Raw genomic sequence first — 23,570 nt, 5'->3', positions numbered from 1 at the left:
GGCTTTACTACTTAATTCCACATCTTCCTCTACTTTATGAATTGAGCCAGGTTTCACTTTGTATTCACTGAGGTGCTGTCATTAAACTTCATATGATAAGGGTCACAGCCTGGAATTTAAGTTGGCATGAGAACAAAAAGATACCTTTTTTTTTCCCCCTCTCTGTTAAAGGAGGGTATGTTCTGACCCACTGGTGAAAACATCAAAACCAGTTAAACTGGGCACATGACCAATTAAGCCAAATGCCCAAGTCGGAAAATGGCCAATTGAGAAGTTATTGATTGCCCTAATGAATGTCTTTCTCTTGATTACCTAGCACTTTTACAGATTATGGCTCAACTGTGAACTTTTCGAACATGGAAGAAGAGACATGAATAAGCACAGGAAGTTCTCACAACATGACAGGTAAAACATACCTGAATCTTACAATCTAATCATCTGACAACATTTTCAAAATTGGCTTTGGAAGCTAAATGATTTATTTTGATAGAAAACTGGACTGTCTAAGGATAGAGATGAACATTTTTCACCTCTAAAAGATGACTCTTGATAAATGGCACCTTCTAATAATCAAAATCTTTTTACCACACATTTTCAAAGGAGCCACAGTGAATAAAACCTCAGTCTAAGATTTACACTACATTCCCTGTTAGGTAGCATCTATTGCAATATGCTCACTATGTGATTGAAAAAGAAATGTAAACTCAGTGGAATGAAAAAGATAGACTTGGCTTTAATTGAAAAAGACAAACTAAGTGAATAATGAGTATATAAAAACTAGCCTGTGCCACTTTTATCACCCATATATGACACTTAATCTTGAATTTATGAGACACAATTGAACTGTTTCAAATCACCAGAGGTTTTTCCTATTCAGTTGTTTCTCTCTTCTTTCTAGTAATACTTTAGTGCTGATAACATAGAGCTAAACTCATTTAGAATTTTTTTGTATTTTTCTCTTTTATTTAGATTTCTTTTTTAAAAGACTAGTGATAATTTGGATTAACTATAAAATTGTGTACACTAGCATATTATCAAGAGCCTTATTTAGCAATCTGAGATGAAAATACTTTCAAAGGAAAGCCATGAAAAAAACAGGTGGACCAAAGCTCCCCTCCCAAGAAAAAGGATACTATATGCTTAACACAGACAAATACTTTCCCTACAACTGCATCTTAATTCATCTGTGTTATCTGCCCATAAACAAGAAGCTATAAATTTCTGGTCCCTTGACTTACAAACATGTATTCCTAGTTCTGAAAGAGAAAAATCTTAGAGGTGTCATGAACTGATTTCATTACAAGATCAAGTGTTCTCATATCAGCATTAAATTCATTAGTTACTCCTGCCAAAATGGGACTGCTCATTCTTGCTGTATAGGAAAATCCAGGTGCTAAAGAATTAGGTGACTATTGGTGACTCAGTAGGTGGCACTCTTCCCTTTACATACTCAACCAATGCCCAAGAAAGAAGTTATGGGACACTAGAGATATCACAAATGATTCTCATAAGAAAAATAAGACCAAAATGTTGACCAACTTATAAATATAACTTTGGAAAGGTGGAAATCAAACCATACTATTCTTAGCATTGAAAAAATTCTCCCTCTATCTCAAATGAGCTCTATTCTTCACCTAGTGTCCTTAAAGAGATTATCAATTATGTGTGAAGGTTTTAAAAAATGTCCTAGAAATCCCCAATAGGGGGAAATGCAACGTTTCTAATCAAGACCACCACGTGAATAAACTCTCAGGGTCACTCTGCAGAAACCATACAGCCACTCTGTTAATTGTTTGTTTGGTTTGGTTTTGATTTCTCAGAGTACATACTGACAACCACCATTTTTTTTCTTTCAACATTGGTTTCATTTTCTAGCATAATAAAAAGAAACTAACATCTTCTTACAGTTTTCCTTTTTAAATATGTTGTCCTAAAACAAGTGAATGAGAATATCTGACTGCAAACCACAAACACTCCAGTACTCAAAGGGAGATTAAACAAATGGGGGGGGTTGTAATTCCTTTCACTTTCTTGCCTGCCTAAAGGAAAAACATAAATCAAGACTATTCTTGCTGTTAATCCTAGTCAAAATATTTGGATGTGGAGAAGATTAAATGGACAAGATTTGGGATTACGCTTTGATTCGAATTATCCAAGCCAAACCTGTTCTTCCATTGTTATGAAAAAAAAATTAAAGGTTGCCTGTAAGTCATATGTAAAGTCCCAATTTGCTTTTAATAACAAATCTATAAACTTTTTTCTATTCATGGAACAAAAAAAATCAACACTTTTAATAAAAAGTATAGGCTTTCAAGATTTAATATACTGCTTCCACAGAAATATAAATAACTAACCTCCAAGTTATACAGCTACTTTTTCAAGAGCATCATTAAATGGGAGTTAAGAATGATAACTATGGGTTTCTGCGTGTCCACAGAATGTTTTTGAAAGGGAAGGAATCAGAGGAGGGAAGAACAGATATTGAATAGAAAGCCTAAAATTGCTATAATCAGAAGGAAAAATGAGAAAGAAAATAACAAATTGATAAGAATACTTTTGAGCACCTACCTCTATCAAAGCAGTTGAAATGTCAAAACATTTAACACATATGACATAATGACTTGGATAAGGGGCTCATAGAACACGAAGGGAAAACATGCAAACAACATATCTTTGATAGGCATTATCTTTTGACTTTGTTTTTCTTTTCTGAAGGCAAAGGGATTTTAAACGCCTGAAAAGTTTAGTTCCTTATCTTCTCTGCCTTGGGATTCCAGCAGAGTGCCATGCGTGCATTCTAGGAGCGCTCAACTGGTAGCTACAACCACCACTGCCAACTGCCAAGGATAAAGAAGACAACTGTAGCCATTTACTCTTATAAAGTCTCCACTTTTTCCCACAAGAAAAACCGTTAATTGGGGGTGTTTACAATCTTTTTATATTTGCAACTAACAAACAATATAATTGTAAAGTCTTATATGTTCAAAAAAAAAAAAAAAAACCATTGCCAGTATCTCCTTCCTAGTTGCAAAGAAAGAACTAGGTAAGTCAGCAATCTCTCTAAAGTTCAACCCAATACCAATTGTTCCTCTGTGGTTTTAGTAATTTTAAACCTAAACATGTCCTATTACTCAAGCACTAGAGCAATGCAAGTGATCATGCACAAACCAGCAGAACTTATTGGATTAAAAAAAAAAAGTGGGGAAAAAAAAACCTGATGAGAGCATTTATTCTTGAAACCCTCCCTACCTCAACAAAAACTTTAATTACAGTCAACCAAAAAATGTTAACAACTTCTTTGAATAATTTGTTTAAAAGGCAAACTCCAAAACATTGGCTCACTTGTTTCATTTCTTTAAAATATACCTCGTGTATATTTATATTTCCTCAGAGCCATACTTCTTGAAAATATCCTCTGAAAATAAAGTATAAGCCAAATGGATAATCATCAAATTTTTAGCATTTTAATATTTGTTTTTAATACTTAATGTTTTAATATGTGATTCACGTCAACAATGTGAAATATTGAAAATGTCAGTAAGATCTTTAAAACACTGATTTCAGATATCATGAAGAATATTATCTGGCTAAAGAGAGACATAATGGCTAAAGTATACAGGACGTTAGCAATGGCAGATAATTTAAATAGTATGTATTCTGAGCTCTCAATTACATTATACAAATAAGGGCTACATGAAATACTTGTAATCTATGGTGAGGAGAGAATAAAGAGTCTCATAACCTATATATCATGGTATCTGCAAATGTATGACTGTGGACCCAGATAGCAAGCTGTCTACTGTGGAGCTATCATGCTTTAAAAGCATGCACCCAGAGATCTATACTTCTTAAACGCAAAAATTCAGACCTAGAATATCCTGAAAATGGTGACATCTATTTTTGGAGGTATGATAAACAGTTCTCTGACCAGCAACTGAAATAATATTCTAAGCAAGGAGCCTCCAGCATTGTAACAACACAAATGTTAACTGTAGTAAGACAAAATCAGCATTCATTTGAAACTCTCATAGAATGGAATAAAAACTGCCTTAACTCAGTCTTCACAGTCTTTCAATATTTCCCTTAGTGGGACCCATTAATGACAACAAGCATTTCTCGGAGTAAAACACTATCCCACTACAAATGCATTCATGACACTGCAGTCATGCTCACACAAACATTAAGTTTGCATTCGTACATTATCAGTTTTATTTTCTCTATCATATTCATGACATTAACCACCAGCATTTTAGGAGATTTGGTCTCACAGTGCTATAATAGTAACTCACCACTTAAAATGTCACATTTTAAATACTCCTTTAAGAGTTAAAATAAGCAACTTGTAACAAAGGCATCTAAGAGAAACTCTTTTAATCCAGTTGTTCAGGACCAATACTGAAAGATACTTAAGACAACTAAGCAAGAGTAAAACGATCCAAATTCAGTAGTCATAATTCTGATGTAAGCACGACAAAGTGAATAATGGGAAGAATTCCAGAGCATCAGAATAGGTAACATCTGTGCTACTCTAAATAAAGATGTATTTTTCTACCTCATGCAGAAATACAAATTTTTATTGCCCCTTACTGAAAATACACATCTCCATACCTAGTACATTAAAGAACTAGTAGTGTATTCATAACAGCCTTGAAAATGCATCTTTAATTCCTAAGTTCCCATAAACGTTCATTTAAAACTGAAAAGGGGAAGATGAGGGTGCAAAGATGAAGTACTGTACTTTCGTCGTGTGACACAGGAAGTTGGACTTTAACACATCCTTCCTTTTTTGTTTTAACATGTTACTCAGGCTGAAGACAAGTGGCTATTTGAGAGTCAGGCCCTCTTTGAAAAGCTCAAATATGAGTAGACTGAATGTTTAAGAAAGATGGGAGTTTTAGAAATGACAAACCCTGTGGTCCCATAACCCCTAACTCCTAACGCCTGTAGCTCAGAAATCTCTTTCTCCTCATCGGTCCAGCGACCAAAGAATTAGTTCTTTGATCTCTCACCTCCCTCCTCTCTCTCTCTCCCTCTCTCTCACACACACTCACACTCACACACACACACACAAAGAACTGCCCTGATCGCCTTAGTGTAGCCCACCAAGCAGGGCTTCGCCACCATCCTCGAACCAAATTTCAACACGCACGCCCACTCTCCTTCTCAGACCCCACTTGCCCCCTCCCAGTCCCGCTCCCAATGGCCAGAAGAGGTGAGCGCGGGCAGGGAAGAGGAGAGACGCTGAACGCTTCTGTCCCCATCGGCTCGCCGTCCCCCCGCCCCCGCCGCGTTACCCGCCCCCTTCCCGCTTTTTACCTGCCAACAGGTTCCTAATTTCCTCGGGGAGGGGGTAGGGAGAGGAGGTGCTGCTGGGGTTGGGCATGTCAGGGAGCGCGGAGCGGGCGGGGGAAGGACCTGTGCTGAAACGGGCTGGGGTTGTGGCTGCGACCTAGACTCGGGCTAGCGATCCCGGTAAGGACGGCGTGCCTACCAGTCCGGACACTGCCGGGCGAAGGCTCACAACAAGGAAGTCGCTGAAGTCCTGGCCACAGCGGCTGGACTCTTGGCCCAGCCCCGCCCGGCACTTCGGGGCGGGGCGATGGGCGGGGCGGTGGCCCGAAGGGACCCTGACTGCGCATGTGTGTCCCTCGGTGCGCCTCGCCTCCGAAAAGAGTCCGTGGTCAGGCCACACCCGCCCCTACGTGGGGACGAGGGAGGAGCAGCGGCTGGTGGGAAGCGAGCGGCCTGGGGCTGCGTCACCTGACCCGGGGGCTGAAGCGCCGCGCCGCCATTTTGGTCCCTGGAACCGCCACGACTGCGGGCCGTTTCTCCACGATCCCGGAAAATAAGGTGCCGAAAGGGCCTCCGGGTTTCCCGGTTAAGAGACTTGCTGGCCTTTCATCAGCTCCGCCGAGGTTTAAAACCCCGCATAGTGCCCCACCTGAAGTTTTCGACCTCCCTAAACCCCTGTGGTCGTCTTTGTCTGACTGAATGACGGTAAGAGAGTCCCTTCTTCCGCCAGTCCTCCCGGAGGAAGCCGGCCGGGAGCGGCGCCGGAGAGCGCTCCGATTGGCTCTTACACTCTTTCCTACCTGGTTCAGACGCTTGGGAGGACCGATTGCCCTCGCTACGAGCAGGAGAGAGCTCTCAGGACAAAAAGCTGAACAGAGATAGGTACCACTGTCCACCTATAAGCATCAAAAAGAAAATTAGAACAGAATTACAGTATCTGTTCCCTCCAAGCTGATCGTTTAATCAACAAATACTTATTGTCTCCTCTCTAAATCTTCTTACCGGCTTTTTCTAAAAACCCCAGAAAGTCACATCACGGTGCCGTGTGTGTGTGTTTGTGTGTGTGTGTGTGTGAAGGAAATTTTTTTTTCTTTAGGTAAAAACTGCCATGGCAATGGTCCTTCCTAGATGCTACTATTGTGCTTTGAAGATTGTATTGTAGCGCCAGTCGCAACGTAAATTGTTTATTCTTCTATCCTTCAACCCTCACTAAATTTTAGTTTTCATTAAATTCAGAAGGAAACTATTACAGTGCAGATTCCAAAGCCCCACTTCTAGAAATTCTGCTTTCTAGCTGTTTAGCCTGAGACTTGATTGCGTTTTAAACAAGCCCTGAATGTGACTCTGATGCTAGACATCCTGGAATTTGATGTTGAGAATCACTTTACTACTTTCCAGCTCCTACAGAACACAAAATTTGTTATAACTTACCTTTCGTCCCCTCCTGGAACCCAAAACCTGACACAGAGTAATGGCTCTATTAATATTTCATACCGAAAATGTCAGACAGTAAAATAGTAAAAAAATTAAGTAGTCGCATGCAAGTCATTTTAGTATAATTCTCTAAGAACCACACCAAACACTAATTGCAAAAGGAAGAATTAGAACATTTTGGAGTTCTCTCAAAATAAAATAAAAGACAATTTTACCACCACTGAAGTAAAAAAATGAAAAGTAACAACAAAAAATACATCCCCAAACATACCTATTGCCTAAAATGGAATCTGAACTTCCTACTCAGTTTTAGAAATATTAGAAGAAGTGCTGAAAATCTGAATTCTTTTTGCTGGAGGTAAAAGTGAGTAAGAGTCATCTTACAACATAGATCCTCCAACTTCAAAGAATTGATAATTATTCTTAAATGACAAAATCGTCTTCCTTCCTAGAGAAGGGAGAAACTGCTTTATGGACATACTATATTAGTAAGGATTCTTCCTCTCTTTACAGCTATCACATACAATTCCTTGTCATATTTTTTATTAAACCAGGCCTCCAAATGTTCCTATCTTTTATTTCTTTCTGATACAATTGACCAGAATTTTTTTCTCGTGTCTCATTTATTTATTTACACTCCACTCATTCCACAAAGGAATTGAGGTGATTTACTACTGTATCGAATAGACAGTTTTTTGGATTGGATCAAATGGACACTGTCTGCTCTGCTCATCATGACAAGTCATTCTTGTTAGTGAAAGACAGGACACTATTAAAATTGCCTTAAAATATATAGCATCTAATATATAGCATAGTCCAAATAAAAAAGTAATAACAGAAAATGGACTCTTTGTATGAAACACATTCCCCCTATTTAGGAAACCATTCTCGGACACAGGTTCATGATGGATTCACGTGGGCAATGCTTTGTATACTCTATCATTTTTCCTGTTTATTGTCAAAGTTACTAAAATTGATTATAAAACACAAAGAGGCGCTAGAAGAAATATGTTCTTATTTCTTGTTTCTAAATGTTTCCATGACAAAAAGTAGGAAGGAAATCAAAACATACTTTCTATTTTTTAAACCAGTCATATTAGGTAAAAAGGAATAATAAATGAAACTTCAAATCTAAGCCTGAGAGAAAGCAGCTTCCCTACCGTTCTGCAAAGAAGAGACTCGATTCTGGAAGAATCTCATGATTTGTCTTCTCAAAAGTAAATCCTTCAGTTCAAAGGAGGGGTGTGTGTGTGTGTGTGTACATATATTTTTTCTTACAACTAAATATAACCCAACCACCTTCCTCACATCTTTCAAATTTAGCTTAGCTAAATATGTGTTTGCCCACAGGCTTTGTTTTTAAAGAATCTAAATGAGCATTGAAGAAAAACGAACAGTATACTAAAACAGTGTATTTTCTCTGCCTCATCTTTATTTGGCTTTCATAGGCATGTGAAAGGAAGATTATATTTATACTTAGGCATTGTATTAGTTATCTGTTGCTACATAACAAACTTGGCTTAAAACGAACATTTAGTATCTCATGTAGTTTCTGGTGGTCAGGAATCCACAATCGGTTTAGCTGGATGGTTCTGGTTCAGTGTCCCTCATGAAGCTACAGTCGGGCTATGGGTTGGACTGCAATCATCTAAAGACTTCAATATTGCTAGAGGATCAGCTTTGAAGAAAGTTCACCCACAGTACTGTTGGCTGGAGCCCTCCATTCCCCTTTGCTGTTGGCAAAAGGCCTCAGTTGCTCACTACATGGACTTCGCCACAGGGCTGCTTGAGTATCCCCTTAACATGGCAACTGGCTTCCCCCAGGGCAAATGATCCATGTCGCTGGTGTTATCAGAAGAGTGTATTAGATAAAAACAATTGAAACCTTGCATTTATTTTGCAGCCTAATACATTTTTAGAACTTTTAAAACCCATTATGTCTTTTAAGTCATTTAGTAAGAGCTCTTTTAAAAGATTTTAGAAATGAAGAGTTGTTTTCACTTTCTAAATTTGTATCCCTCTCTTCAATTGAATATTCTAGGGCTGGTAGGTGTGAGTTTATCATTGTGTGGCAGTCAGCAGGAAAAAAAATTTATATTTTCACTGGAATTCTGGAACATGAAGTCATTTGCCCTTCAAAGATGTGATGCAGAATCTGACCTGAACCAGCAGCTTCTGATATTTGTGGCTCACTAACCTGTCTTTTGAGTTTTTAGGTCACAGTTACTAATCTTGTTAGTATAATATATGAATTTAGTAAGATATGGAAACTCATTCCCTTTTGCTTTCCATCTCATTTGCACATACACAAACATGGGCATTTTGCTATTTCCGTCAATCATTTCAATATAAGAATAATAAGCAATTTAATGTAGACTGGATTTGAATTCCTAACAAAATGCTGTATATCTTTCAAGTTCTACAAATTAGGAATAAGGTGAGAGAACTGTCCGTTCCATTTCAGGCTTGTCAGAGGCTAGCTGATCCTCTGCGCAGGTAACAGCCCTCTTCTCCCTTTAACTGGAATTGGTTTCCCCACTCGGACTCTCAATACACCGAGACTTTACCATTCTAAGGTCAGTCCTACTAATCTGGCTCTGATCTTATTTTCTACTTCTGGTAACCGAATTTCTCCTGCCTAAGTTCTGAGACCAAGCCTTTTACCTTGCCTGCTTTTAGCAAAGGGACATATTTGTTTTGATTCCTTCTAGACCTCGAGGACTACGGCTCTGCCTTACTCTTGTTGTGTTGATTTATAGGCTGGTATTATATTCTAGGTGGGTCTCCAGAGAAGAGATGGACCCAAATGCCTGTCTTGCCCTCTACCAATCAGGCTTGGTCCCCAGAGTATGGGCACTAGGAACATGCCAAGGAAATGTCATTCTTCTCTCCTATATAAAATTGAAAGCAGACCTTCTCCCCTCCATGTAAACCATTGTACTCCTCTGTAGTTTGGTAAGGTTACCTGAGCAGTGAGCAAGTGCATAAAAACACAAGAACTTTTGATTCTCCCCCTTAATTCTTGTCATCAGAATCTGTTTTCCGCCTCAGAGGTCCAACCGACTGATCTTGAAAATTCTACTTTATTCTTGGCTCATAATAGACTTAGGGAGAGTTCTCCTTAGGCTTAACCTGAGAGGTAGTATGCAAAGTCACCGGTATAATTTGTGTCCAGTCCAAGGCTGATCCTGACCTGCTCTCCCTGAAATTCTACTAATTTGAGACTTAGGAGAGTGGACAGATGACTCTCTGCCTTTGCACGTCATCTAAGTTGGCTTGAGAAGTCAGGTCTTATAATACCTGGATTAAGCACACCCTGATTTGGGATGAACAATAACCAAGACAGTATTTTAGAATTCAAAACATCCTGAGAGAGGGCAGACCAAATGGACCAACCAAGGAATGGTTTCAGGAGTAGCCATATAAAGCAAGCAAGATATTCATGAGCATATTTTATGTTGTATGCACTACCCTCCTCTTTCTTTAGAATAGTTCTGGTCTTCACAACATCCCTACCAATATTTAATGAGAGGATAGTCTTCTAGAAGAATGCAACTGAAGAGCATGACTGCCTTCTTCATTAAACTTTGATGGACTCACATTTAGGTTCTGATTGAACTCATCAGACTTCAGTTATTGGCTTCATATGAACTATTAATTTTCTCTGCCCCAACCCACAATAATTGTTTTTGTTACTGGAATTTTATTTTATTTTCGCTATGTTATTGTAGCTATTAAAGACACGAATTTAGATGAAGCATACTTTTCTAATACACTTCTAGAGATCATTTTATATAGCTAAATTGGCAGATATTTTAGAACACTAAATAATCTGAAACAGATCTAAGTTTCCTTCTATATGTAAAGACAAAATATTACACTGTGATCAGCATCCTTCCTCCTGTTACAATACATCTATTCTCACTAGGCAATTTTAAAATACCAAGCTGTCTTCAGCAACAGTAATTCAGTGGTTTTGTGCCTAATATATTCATGAAGGGCTTTGATGGATTTGATAACCATAAGCAGCTGTTAACATTAAATTGCCATTTAATTTTTTTCAGTGACTTTCAAAGTTGTCAATATTAAACATGAGTGTTTTACAAATGACTACTTTAAGTCCAATAAGAGTAAAATTAAATAAAATGTAAAAGGCTCAAACAAATTATCCCCTTTTTCTATAGTGTCCCACTACTAGCAAAGAAAATTTTTTATAGAACTTTAAGCACTGCCTTATATATTTGCCAAGAATTTGCATTGTATATTACTATACTCAGCTATTCTCCCATTCCTTCCCCACCTCACCCATCCGCCCCCATTTGTTTTTGTTTTTGTTTTTGTTTTTTTTTGTCCTTTTTTTCACATATATCAGCTTTTTTTAAAAAAACTGAACTGGAGGGAGTTCCCGTCGTGGCGCAGTGGTTAACGAATCCGACTAGGAACCATGAGGTTGCGGGTTCAGTCCCTGGCCTCGCTCAGTGGGTTAACGATCCGGCGTTGCGGTGAGCTGTGGTATAGGTTGCAGACGCGGCTCGGATCCCGCGTTGCTGTGGCTCTGGCGTAGGCCGGTGGCTACAGCTCCGATTCAACCCCTAGCCTGGGAACCTCCATATGCCGCGGGAGCGGCCCAAGAAATAGCAACAACAACAACAACAACAACAACAACAAAAGACAAAAGACAAAAAAAAAAAAAAACTGAACTGGAAAACTACTGGGTAGGTCCACATGAGTATAAATGACCTTAGCTGTAGTGACCAAACAATTAAGTACATATGTCTTCATTCTCCTGTGCGCAGGTAAAGGTTGTGGGGTTTACTGTTGTTCTTGTTTTAATTTTTCCAGCTTTAATGAGATATAATTGACATATAACATTGTGTAGTTTTAAAATATACAATGTTATGATTTGATATCTGTATATAATGCAAAATATTTACTATAACAAGGTTAGTTAACACATTGAGGCATGTGCTTCCTAATGATCTAGCCAACAAGCATTTATTCAGTTATCTAGAAGTAAAATACCCAGAAGTAGAGAATAAAAACAGGAAAGAAGAAAATCCAAGAACTCCATTCAGCTCTACTCCATTTGACTCTGTCTTGGGCATGTTCTTCCCATGGCAGTGGCAGGGGTGCAAGAGAGCATGTTCAATCACTTAAGCGCTTTTCAAGCCTTTGACTGCATCACAACTGCTAAAAATCTCACTGGCCAAAGCAAGGCACATGGTCAATCCCAGAGCCAAGGAATAGGGAAATACACCTTAACTATAGCGAGAGGACACTGCAAAATGACTGCAAAGGATGTGGATGTATAGTCCTGTTTCTGGGAAGGGAATGAAGAGTTGGAACAGTAATACAGTCTTCTACACTCCAGTAGGCAGAATAATGGCCATTCCCCCAAATTAGTCCACATCCTAATCCTCAGAATCTGTGAGTGTTACCTTACATGGCAAAAGGGACTTTGTAGAGGTGAATAAATTAAGGATCTTGAAATAGGGAGAATATCTTGGATTATCCAGGTAGACCCAATATAATCTCAGGAGTCCTTAGAAGAGGGATGCATGAGGGTCAGAGTAAAAAAAAAAAATGTGATGACAAAAGCAAAGAGATTTGAAGATGCTTTGAAGAGGACGGGCCATGAACAAGGAATGCAGGTGGCCTCTAGCAGCTAGAAAAGGTAAGGAAAAGGATTCTCTCCTGGAGCCTCTAGAAGGAACACAGCCCTGCTGAAGGGCTTCATTTTAGCTTAGTGAAAGCCATTTCATACTTCTGACTTCTAGACCTGTAAGATAATACATTTGTGTTATTTCAAGCCTCTAAGTTTGTGGTAATTTGTTACAGCAGCAACTGGAAACTAATACACACATACAAAATCTATTATCTGAATAAGAGATTCTACATAATCAATAGAACTGTTACTGAATGCAAGTCCACATGCCCGATGCATAGTGAGGCCAAACAATACCAAAACGTTGGAGTTTAGAGCAGAGAAAGGTTTATTGCAGGGCCACGCAAGGACATGGAGGGCTCATGCCTCAAAAAGCCCAGAACTTAGTTACATGGCAGCACTAATGTAAAGGGGTCTGGGAAGTATTTGTTCAGGGTGATGTCACAGTCAACTGAATATCCTGCTAATCTGGAAGAAGAGAACAGACATTAGGGAATGACTGGCAGTCTGCCACAGATGTTGCCTATATCTTCGTGCTGAATAATAGCAGAACAAAATCTATACCAGCACTAAACTCTGAAATTCTAGAGAATTTGTGTTTTTTATTAATGATTTTTGTTTTTTCCTTTATAGCTGGTTTACAGTGTTCTGTCAATTTTCTACTGTACAGAGAACTTTTTTTTTAACTTTTATAGAGAATAGCTCTACCTTCTGTTAGTCACATGCTGCTAGCACCTTTGCTCATCTCTCCTGGTTGAATGCTCTTGTGTGTTAAAGTCTAGTACCTTGTTTCTCCATTTTGATTTCATAAAACTTTTCTTCACAAATGTAATTGTGGCATTTTCTTAACTTGAAAGATAAGCAATCTGTTTCAAACTCCAGATAATGGGAAAGTTAATCTACATCTTTTTTTTTTTCATATTTGCCAGAAGGCTCAGAAATGGTTTTGCAATATTTAAAAAGCAAACAGTAATTGTTACTATTGCATTTTCTTAGAGGGGCTTAGGTGTAGAGTCCACTCTCTGTTAGCTGAAGGCAGAGCATTAACTGATCAACTGACTGGCCAAAGAAAGTGTATTAATAATAAACTTAACTGCAATTGAATTGAACCTTCATATTTTCTCTCTCTCTCTCTCTCTCTCTCTCTCTCTTTTTTTTTTTTTGTCTTTTCAGGGCCACAGCTGCGGCATATGGAGGTTCCCAGGCTATGGGTCTAATCATTGCTGCAGCCACCGGCCTACACAGGAGTCACAGCAGCACAGGATCCGAGCCGCGTCTGCAACTATAGCAAAGCTCACAGCAGCGCTGATCCTTAACCCACTGAGTGAGGCCAGGGATCGAACACGCAACTTCATGGTTCCTAGTCGGATTTGTTAACCACTGAGCCACGACGGGAACTCCAGCATACTAAAAGTTAAAGCAGAATTTTCCAGCACAAAGTATTTCTAGAGAACAAAATTGAAGCAGAGATTTAAAACATTTTATTATTGCTATATTGCTAAGGCTGGTCCATTTTTAAGTTGGTTTTAATTTTTTCTTTTCTTTTTCTCTCCCCTAAGGATTTTCCAAAATTCCTGTAATAGATATTTTCAGAAGGCTATTTATCACTGCACTAATGAAGATTTGGAAGCAGTTTTTGCTCTGGTTCTTCTTATTGCTCTCCCTGGCATTAGCAGTTAGAGTGCAGCTTGAAGAAACCTGAGATGGAAATACCCAAATATTTGAGGGTTTCTCGAAAGTGCTTTTAGGCTACCCAGAAGCATTTTTATTTGAGCTTTTATGTCCTATGCTCAGAATACAGAATGTGGTAGTCTGTGTTAAAACTGTTATCATGGGGCACTGGGCCATTAATATGTTACCATTCTAAAATAAAAATTAAGACTGTAATATGTAACTGATTGGTCTCTGACGGCTCTAAGGAATAAACATAAACATTAATGATTCACTTCCCTTTAAGCATTCCTTATTTAAAAATAGCACAGTATTTTTTATTTTAAATAATTTAAATGATAATGTAACACATTCTCAAGCCAAATTAAAAAAAACAAAAAAACTGGTACTAAGTGAAAAGTGTTTTTACCTTTCCCCAGTACCATTACTCTGAATTTTAATAGGGATTTCCAAAATGCCTTCTAAAAGGTTTGTACTAATTTATATTCCAGTATTCCTTAAGCATAGTTATAAACAAATATACTTAATAACTCTTTATTCATTTGTTCAGAGCCTTTCCACATTTATTGGTTATTAATCTTAGTTTCACAGTCTTATGTGAGATCAAGACATTAATCTCCCAACTTTATAAATCAAAAAATAAAGAGACTTTAATTTGCTCAACAGTAACTCCATGGTGTGCTAGGAACTGAACTTAAACTTCCTACCTTGTGGTAACATTATCAAGCTACTGACTCTCAAGTTAATTGGGAAAGAAAACAAGTAAAGCCTATAGAAAATTATTTTTGAAAGTTTGAATTCGAGAACCTGGTAAGCATCAAATATTAGCTAACTATTCTGGTCACCTAATTTTTTCTCTGACTTAAAGTCATATTTATGACCAACTGGGTATCCTCTCTATGGATGTGTCGACTGGGATTTATCAGCCTACAGTTCTGAAGATGAGTAAAGGTGTTCACTAATAAAAGGCATATCACCCGGGAAGCGATGCAGTTCCTGTATTTCAGAGATTCTAGGAAAATGCTTCATCTTTAGTTTCACATCTCGTTACAAAATCTCTGTGGTACCTGGGTAGCCACTTTGTCTAGTTGTGTATTATTACTTGAGAGACCAAAAAGCAACTGTAGCATAGAGCATTTCTGACCCTGGAAATCTCAGTCCTGAACTCGTGTGACAGTCACTCTGTAGAGTATCCAAAAGCTAGCTGAAGCTTCTATGAGAATTAAAGTTCCTTCTCTGTTCTACCATAAAAATCGGATGGCCAAAACTGTCTCTCCTAATGTCCCTTAGGCTGTCAAATCAAATTTGACCCATATTTCTCACTCAAAGGTTTTAAAAGAGGCTTTTTCCCTACTGCTGTTACCTCTCTGTTCACATTCGGCCTTCACGGGAATGACTTAGGATAGGAATTTATAGTACAGGGACACCTTCGAGTGAGAAAAATGGATGCCCTCTTTGTTGAACTAAATAATAACCCTGTTCTAGTAACAGCTTTAGAACTAGGTTGTCAGATTCCCATTAAATTTAAATCTCTAGGTCTAAACCTACAGGACTGGAATTGTCTTTATTTAACTGATGTTCCTAGTTTTCTGCAAGGGAGAAGTGAAAATGTTAGGTAAACATCTTAAAGGCTAAAAATAAATTTGTTACTATTCAGGTAACAATTCAAATTCACTTTGAAACCGAAAGTTTGAGGTCATATAGGCACAACCTCTACATCCTGTGAATATGCACGAAGCAAGAAAAAGACTGAATACAGAGGCTGAGCTCTCAGACCAATTTTGTTTACCCTATGAAATTTCCTATCTCATTAACAGTTCTGTATTCTCTCATGGTGATGCCGCCCAGTCCCTATTATTGAATCCTAATAGTTTATGCAGGACTGGATTGGGCCAGATTCCAGGTATCTGATGCAGATTTGGGGTTTTGTTGTTGTTCAGTTATACACTTGGATGAGAAGTAGCTTTCCTAGTAGAACTGGACATTAAGTCAGGATAGACTGATGTGGGAACGAGCAGATGGGAACGTGACCTTGTCCAGATGAGCTGGGGGGGAAACTCGGTACCCCGATATCTAGCCTCCATCTCTCTTTTCAGCCTAAAGCCTGCCCTGTACGGTTTTGGATAGAAGCAGAGCACGTCTGGAGTATCAATTCTATCAGTTTATGGAGGAACTCGTGCAAGTTCCTTGTCCTGAGTCCCAGTTTACTCTTCTGAGAGACCAGAAGGAGATGATTGTTGTGGGGATTCCAGAGAAGATGTGTGTGTCAGGCACACAGCAGGTCTTCAGGACAGGTACACCTCATTTGATTGTGCTTTGCTCTATTATGCTTCACAAGTGTTTTTGACAGATTGAAGGTCTGTGGTGACCCTTCGATGAGCAAGTCTGGGAATGGAAAAACGTCGGCACCATTTTTCCAACAGCACTTGCTAATTTTGTGTCTCTGTGTCACATTGTGATAATTCTCACAATATTTCAAAACTTTTCATTGTATTTGTTATGGTGATGTGTGATTTTTGAGGTTACTACTGCTGAGGTTACTTGCTGAAGGCTCAAATGATTGTTAACATTTTTTAGCAATAAAGTATTGTTAAATTAATGTATGTACATTGGTTTTTCTAGACATAATGATATTGCACACTTAACAGGCTATAGTAAAGTATAAACATAACTTTTATATGCACTAGGAAACCAAAATTTGTGTCACTCAACTTTACTGCAATATGCGGTTTATCACAGTGGTCTAAAACCAAACTCAAAATAGCGCCAAGATACGCCTGCAAATAGTAACTGGGAACTGGTCAGGAAATAATTAAACATTATCATGCTGCCAGCTGAGATAGGTGACATTTTTTTTATCACCCTTCCCTCCTATTAAACTCTTCAGTGGTCCGAAAATATAGAAACATGTAGAACTGGTCTAAAATTCATAAGAAGAAGAAATTGGAAAGTTCAGCCATCCACTCAACAAATGTAAGCAAAGAAGAGGATACAAAGATGTCAGTTTCTAAGGAAAGTTGTGTACATACATCACCATAGCATGCGGTAGAAAAGACAAATTGAGTTAAAGTGCTCTGGAGCTTTGAGAAACAGAGTATTTCTTTCAGCTGAATTATGAGAAAATATCACGGGATTCTTCCACTATCCAAGAATAGAGTGTTCTATGAAACCTTTCCTAAGCCAGAGTGATGTAAAGCAAAGAAGCATTTACTTTAGGACACATCTTGCTAATGGAGACACAAAATAAATTGAGATAAAGCACAGATGTTCAGATACAGTTCAAAGCTATGGTAGCCTGATGCTGGGATGCTGAGCAGTTCCTGGGGAATGTGCTGCCTCTATATGGCTAGGTGCAAAATCTACACTGCACATTATTTTTGCTTTTCACTTTTTTTGATAAAAAGTGAAAATCCAGAGTTCCCGTTGTGGTGCAGTGGTTAACGAATCCGACTAGGAATCATAAGTTTGCTGGTTCAATCCCTGGCCTCGATCAGTGGGTTAAGGATCCGGCATTGCCATGAGCTGTGGTGTAGGTCGCAGATGTGGCTTGGATCCCGTGTTGCTATGGCTCTGGTGTAGGCCATCAGCTATAGCTCCCATTGGACCTTTAGCCTGGGAACCTCCATATGCCAAGGGTGCAGCCCTAAAAAGACAAAAAAAAAGGCAAAAAAGTGAAAATCCTCTTTGGATTTCTTTTAGTGAACAAAACAGGTCCTGATATAAGTCTTTTGTAAAAGCAAAGTGCCATAAAGCAAAGTTTCAAAAACTAAGGGACACCTGTATATGCAGAAGCGAAGTAAGTTTAAGCGAGGTGTTAATGGGTTAATAGGAAAAGTGCATTCATGATCCTGATAGAGTGACTGATTCAATTTGACTAAATCATGGAGTGAATGAAAGTATAAAGTGTGAGATAAGACCAAAAAGGTAGGTTTGGCCCACACTTTAGAGGCAGTAGAAGACCAGGCAAAGGAATTTGAGATTTTTTAGCAAAGGGATAATATGATTGATAGGATAATAGCTTTACTAAGAGAGAGTTTATCTGGAAACTTTGTGAGAGAGGTAGAAGGAAGAAATACCAAATCCAGCTAGGAGACTCCACAGTGACAGATTGTAATGTGCTAATTTAAGGTAAGAACAGTGGAATTCATGGGTTCAAAAGTTGGGACAACTAGATGTACAAAGATTAGCCAATATGCTGTCAATTAGGAAAGAAAGGAGAGTAATGTACGTATTTCTGGTTTCTTATTTTTGTTATCACTGTAAAAATGTCTATTGTCTGATTCTACCTTCATTTTAAGTAGAATAATGGACTGTTTTCAGCATTGTGTTAATTAAGTGCTTAATAAATGTGAGATTTTTTTATTTTTATTTTGTTAGGAATTAAAATTAAACTTTCTCTTATGTTTGACTTCTCTGTTTTATTCTTCCTAAGAGCACTGGACTTCCTTCATTCCTAGAAGGTGGTTCTCAGTCCTGGCTACTCATTAGGGTCCCCTGAAGAATATTTTTGAAATTCTAATATTTGGGCTCCACCCCTGGACAAATGAGTGGGAATCTCTTGGAACTGGACTTGGGTATCAGTATTTTCGATTTTAATCTCCCTGGTGATTCCAGCACCAGTTGACCTCAGACTCCTGCTTTGAACAAGATATACTGTGGTCTCTAAGAAAGCACACTTGCTCACATTGCTCTCTATCCATTCGTTGTAAAACTCACAGAATGACACGTGGGGGTGGTTCTTTCCTGAGTCTCTGATGAGGGGCAGTTCCCCAGAATTCCTTGATGTTCAGTATTCCTTGCTGGTCTTTCCCCATTCTACACCACTCCATCTCAGAAAAATAAATAATCCCAATTCCTAGGCTAAGTACAGATATGAGAAGAATGAACCTGTGACACCATCATTAGCAGAGAGCCAAGACAGGAAGAGCATGGATCCTTGGTGAATCGAATTGTCATATCAATCAATCCAGAAGCCTAATCTACCCCCGGACTTCAGGTTATATGAGCCAAGAACTTTTACATGTTTTTCAAGCCACTTTGAGTTGGAGTTTCTGTTACAGGCAAAAGAGTGTCATATATTAACAGCCCTTTATGCTCCTAAATGATCTTAGACCTTAACTTGATATCAGGCTTCGGAAATGATGAAAAGCAAACCTGAAATGTGACGTCTTGTATAGGGTACCCAACAACAATATTCTTGTCCTAGTGACATAAACACTTGGGCTGTGAGTACTGCACAGCTGCAAAAACCTAGACTTTGAAATCTGACACATTTCCCAGCTGTATCCTGACCCTTTGACTGCGTTCTTTTGTTTTCAGCAGCATAAAAGTACATTACATGAAATTTCCTTATAGTGTTATCTCAATGAATTTTCAAAGAAGAAAATAATTCCTAAGCTCTGAACAAGCCCTTGAAATTTAATCACACCTATACTATTACCAGAAACTATTATATATTAAACTTTGTGTTTAAAATACGCTGAAAGCCGTTTCCTCAAAAGATGGTTCTTAAGATATAGAAAAGTGTGGAAAAAAGAGGAAAGATATGAATCTACATTTATTTTTGCTTATATATACATAAGGAAGCTGAAAAGAAGAACAGTATGAGCAATGGTTCATTTCAAGGGGAGTGGGGGCGCTGGGCAGATGGGGATGCCGAGGGAAGACATTGCTGTATGCTTTTTATACTCTTTCTTCCTTGAAATAATGTGATTCTATCACCTAAACACATATTAATTAAAATCACTCTAATAAAAATAAATTTAATTTCAAAACTCTAAAACATACTTTTGACCAGAAGTATCCCCAACCGAATTGATTATTCCACCACCAAGAAGCCATCAACATGAGAACCCCAACCATCTCTACTCAAAGCCACATTAAACTTTCAGCTAAAACAGTACTAAATGAGAAAGTTAAGGAGGTCCCTTGTGGTGCAGTGGGTTAAGTATCCAGCAGTGTCACTGCAGCAGCTCAGGTGTAATTCCTGGCCTGGGAACTTCCACATGCCACGGACATGAGCTCCCATCCCCACCCCCTCAAAAAAAGTTAAAAGCTTTTTTGGGGAGTGCTCTTCTTAGTGATTCATTTCTATTGGGACATACAAAACATTAAGCAAACTCACAAATGTCCTGAAACCACACAGGGGAACCCCTGAATGTTTGAGATGGGGTGAACAATCGGAGGAAAGGGAGAGGAGACGTGGTTAAAGATGAATAAAGGAGGCTGAGCTGGCACTCCAGCCCGGAACATCTGAAAAATAAGCACAATTTTCAAACTTCACAACTAACAGCTGGATGTCTTGCAAATGGCACATGAGTATTGACTGTTACGGCTCATCATAGGTTGTTTTTATCATTGTCCTCCAACTTGCCCCAGATGCCATTTCAAACCAGATCTTGTTCTCAACTTTCTCATCTCTAGGGATAGACAACGGAGTCAATCCTAGTAACAATAATAATAATGCCAGCTAACATTTACTGTTTATTATACTTACCTCCTTCCAAATATATATTTCAGGCTCAAGCTGAGCATTTAAGAGACACTCATAGACCAAACCAGATTCATCAGAAAATCAAACACCAATTTTTAAAAATGTATCCTTCGAATGGATTGGTAAATTTTAATACAGCAACACTTTATAATGGTATAAAGCTGCTAAAAATAACTATGACAACTATGTTAAAACAGAAGAAAATATATAAGATTAAAGCAGAATGTCAAATGGTGTGTAAATTCATTATGTAACGATGTGCGTGTGGATGAGTTTCAGAAGAAAATAACAAACTCTAAGATAGTTGTATTTAAAAACGTGGATGACTAGTGGGTTGTTTTTTTTTTTTTTCCTTTTCTCAAAATTTCTTTCAATCTTATCATTAGCCCATGCATTATCCTAACCTATCAGTCAGCACATAGATCAGCATTTAGATCCGAGGCAGAGCCAAATCCAACATACTGGCAAATTAAATTACCATTTCTCTCTCACACCACAGTCCGAAGATAAGCCATGCTGAGCTGATACGGTGGTTCTACACTATGTGTCCACCTAGAAATTCTGGCACTAAGAATGGGAGAAGGAAGGTTGTTTTTGCCTCCCTACTCCATACTTTCCCTAAGAGCATGAGAACAGTTGTTTGCACGTTGTTTATGCCTTTAAATCCATATTAACTTCAAGCTCTTCACGCAGCCTTATCTAGTAACTAGTTCAAAGATGTGCTACCTCTTAACCAAGCACATACTACTGGTTTTGTCACCATATTAAGTTTTCCCCAGATGCTCATGTGATTGGCTCCTTCTTATTCAGGTCTCTGCCCAAATCCTGCCTCCTCAGCTAATGCCATTCCTCAACTTCTCTGCTTAAAGCAGCCTCTCATCCAAACACACTCTCTTACTTTTTTTTTTTGTAGTCTCTAAAAGTGCATATTTGTTTTTATGATTTGCCTTCCCCCAGGAGAATATAAGTTCCATGAGAGCAGAGACCTTTTTTAAACTCTGTCTGCAGCACCTGCTATACAGCATCTAGCACAGTACCTGACACGGGAAGAGGACAAAAAATGTTGACTGAATGAATGACCAGCCCTGCAGTAACTCTAGTGCTGAAAGGGTCTAACAAGGAAACAATAAAAGATAGTTGACAATTGCCAGATATAGGCCTCTGATGTCTTCCTGTTGACCTCAGAAATATGGGAGGAGGGGGAGGGGCTGGGGGGGGAGGGGGGAGAGGTACGCTGTTTCACAAGCCAATGGGAAAATATCTGATTGTTATCTGAACTCATTTAACCTTGGAGGACTGATTCAAGGTGCAGGCATATGCTTCTCAACAGGAGTGATGTACCACGTAGCTTCCTTAAATCCCTTCATCCAAATACCTGACCCGCTCATCTTAGAGCCTCGAGAGTTCTGAATTACAGCTGATGGCGTTCACAGAAATCACCTAATTGGGACTGAAATGGTGAATGTCAAAAACTGCAAATGGGAGTTCCCGTTGTGGCACAGCAGAAATGAATCTGACTACTATCCACGAGGATGCAGGTTTAATCCCTGGCCTTGCTCAGGGGGTTGGGGATCCATCGTTGCCGTGAGCTGCAATGCAGGTCGCAGACTTGGCTTGGATCCTGCATGGCTGTGGCTGTGGTGTAGGCCAGCAGCTGCAGCTCTGATTCAACCCCTAGCCTGGGAACCCATATGCTGCAGGTGCAGCCCTAAAAAGCAAAAACAAACAAACAAACAAAACTGAATTGAATTGTTACATCCCTTTCTTCCAGTCTGAGGCATGTACAATACACACTGAGTTCAGGGGTACACCCGGGGTGAATCTGTGATTGAGGGGAAAAAAGGCTGCCATCCAAAGGGGAGATCTTGTTCTAAATTCAATTTGCTTAATTTCAACCAAATTTAGCATTATGTGAATGTTTAATAACACCTCGACGCATGAATTCTGTCAACATGCATAGGAGGTAATTCTAACAAGTGTAAAGCTAAATAAACAAGTGTGAAGAGGTATGTTTCCTGCTAAATTATCAGTATCATACCTTAGACACTACATTTCCTTGCTAAGGTGTGAGGGGATATTGAGGGGTTGTAGAGAGTGTCTGACATGTTAATATTGCTAATGGATTCTTGTACTCAAAGCATATAACATAATTCATTACATATTATATGACTTCCTGGCATGGCACACAGCTACTTGAAAGTCAAATTATTCATGATATTGCCTATGAAGCTGCACAAAACCTTCGCTTTCCTATGACCATTGATTTAAGAAACCTTTTCTGGAGAAAATAATTTTCAATAAACTTGAGAACCAAAATGATCACCAGTTTCTAAAACAAAAGCCATTATTTTCTTTGTAAACCAGATATGCCTCTTGGTTCCACCTTAGTTAATGGCAACACAATCCCCCCAGGCACTTGGTGGTATCTCTTGTTTTTCCCACATTCCCAATGGCCACAGAGAAGCTCACACGTGCCTCCTTCTTCTCCTCTCATCTAAGTGATAACTAAGAGCTTCTTCACGTTTCTCTCTACCAACAGCATAAAATCTGAACTCCTTTCCTATGGCATTGCAGGTACGTCTCCATTTGGATCCATTTCACTTTCCAGCATTTCCTCTCACTACAAATCCCCCAAGTAAATCTAATCCCAAACGAGAATAAAACGTTCATATCTCCGTGTCATTGTTTGTACTGTTCCCTGACTCAGAAATGCTGAAACCCAATCCCCTTCCTTCCATTCCTTCTTCCAGTCCGTCCTCTAGTTCTCGGCTCAACTGCCACTTCCTCAGTTACCTATCCCCATGCCGTCAGTAGGAACTCCTTCCACCTTGCTCCCACAATATTTGGCTTGCTTAAAATAAAATTTTAAATATTATTATTATTAAGGTCTTACTATATGCCAGACAGTTGGCTAAGCAAGCATTAACTCATTTAATCATCATCACTATTATTCTATCTTACAGACCCTCTACGAGACTAACTTGTTTAAAGCCATGCCGTTAGTAAGTGGGGAAT

General features: G+C 38.8%; 1 protein-coding gene and 1 long non-coding RNA gene across 4 annotated transcripts in view; one reads left to right on the top strand and one right to left on the bottom strand.

The window, feature by feature from the left end:
• The window catches only part of SKAP2 (src kinase associated phosphoprotein 2), a 153,036-nt gene extending 147,040 nt beyond the window's left edge, over positions 1–5,996 (bottom strand). For 2 of the 3 annotated variants that reach the window (XM_085005662.1, XM_021078833.2), the window contains exon 1: positions 5,317–5,544. Coding sequence is in view for 2 of the 3 variants with exons in the window: in XM_021078833.2 (XP_020934492.1) it covers positions 5,317–5,383 (67 nt within the window). In the remaining variant the exon portion in view is untranslated. Of the gene's footprint in view, positions 1–5,316 lie in introns of all 3 variants that reach the window. The other variant, XM_021078832.2, reaches the window with a different exon arrangement.
• On the top strand, positions 5,333–18,463 carry LOC146395059 (uncharacterized). Its single transcript, XR_014834092.1, has 2 exons — positions 5,333–5,997; positions 16,159–18,463. It is a non-coding gene; the product is annotated as an uncharacterized LOC146395059 (long non-coding RNA).
• Positions 18,464–23,570: the final 5,107 nt, after the last annotated feature.

Source organism: Sus scrofa, chromosome 18 (genome assembly GCF_054392235.1).
Source record: "Sus scrofa isolate SSC_HxYL_T2T_F1_AM1 chromosome 18, Sscrofa_HxYL_maternal_Yorkshire_Landrace_v2.0, whole genome shotgun sequence".
NCBI classification, from domain to species: domain Eukaryota; kingdom Metazoa; phylum Chordata; class Mammalia; order Artiodactyla; family Suidae; genus Sus; species Sus scrofa.
The sequence above is the reverse complement of the archived record's forward strand: the minus strand, read 5'-3'. Positions and strand labels throughout refer to the sequence as shown.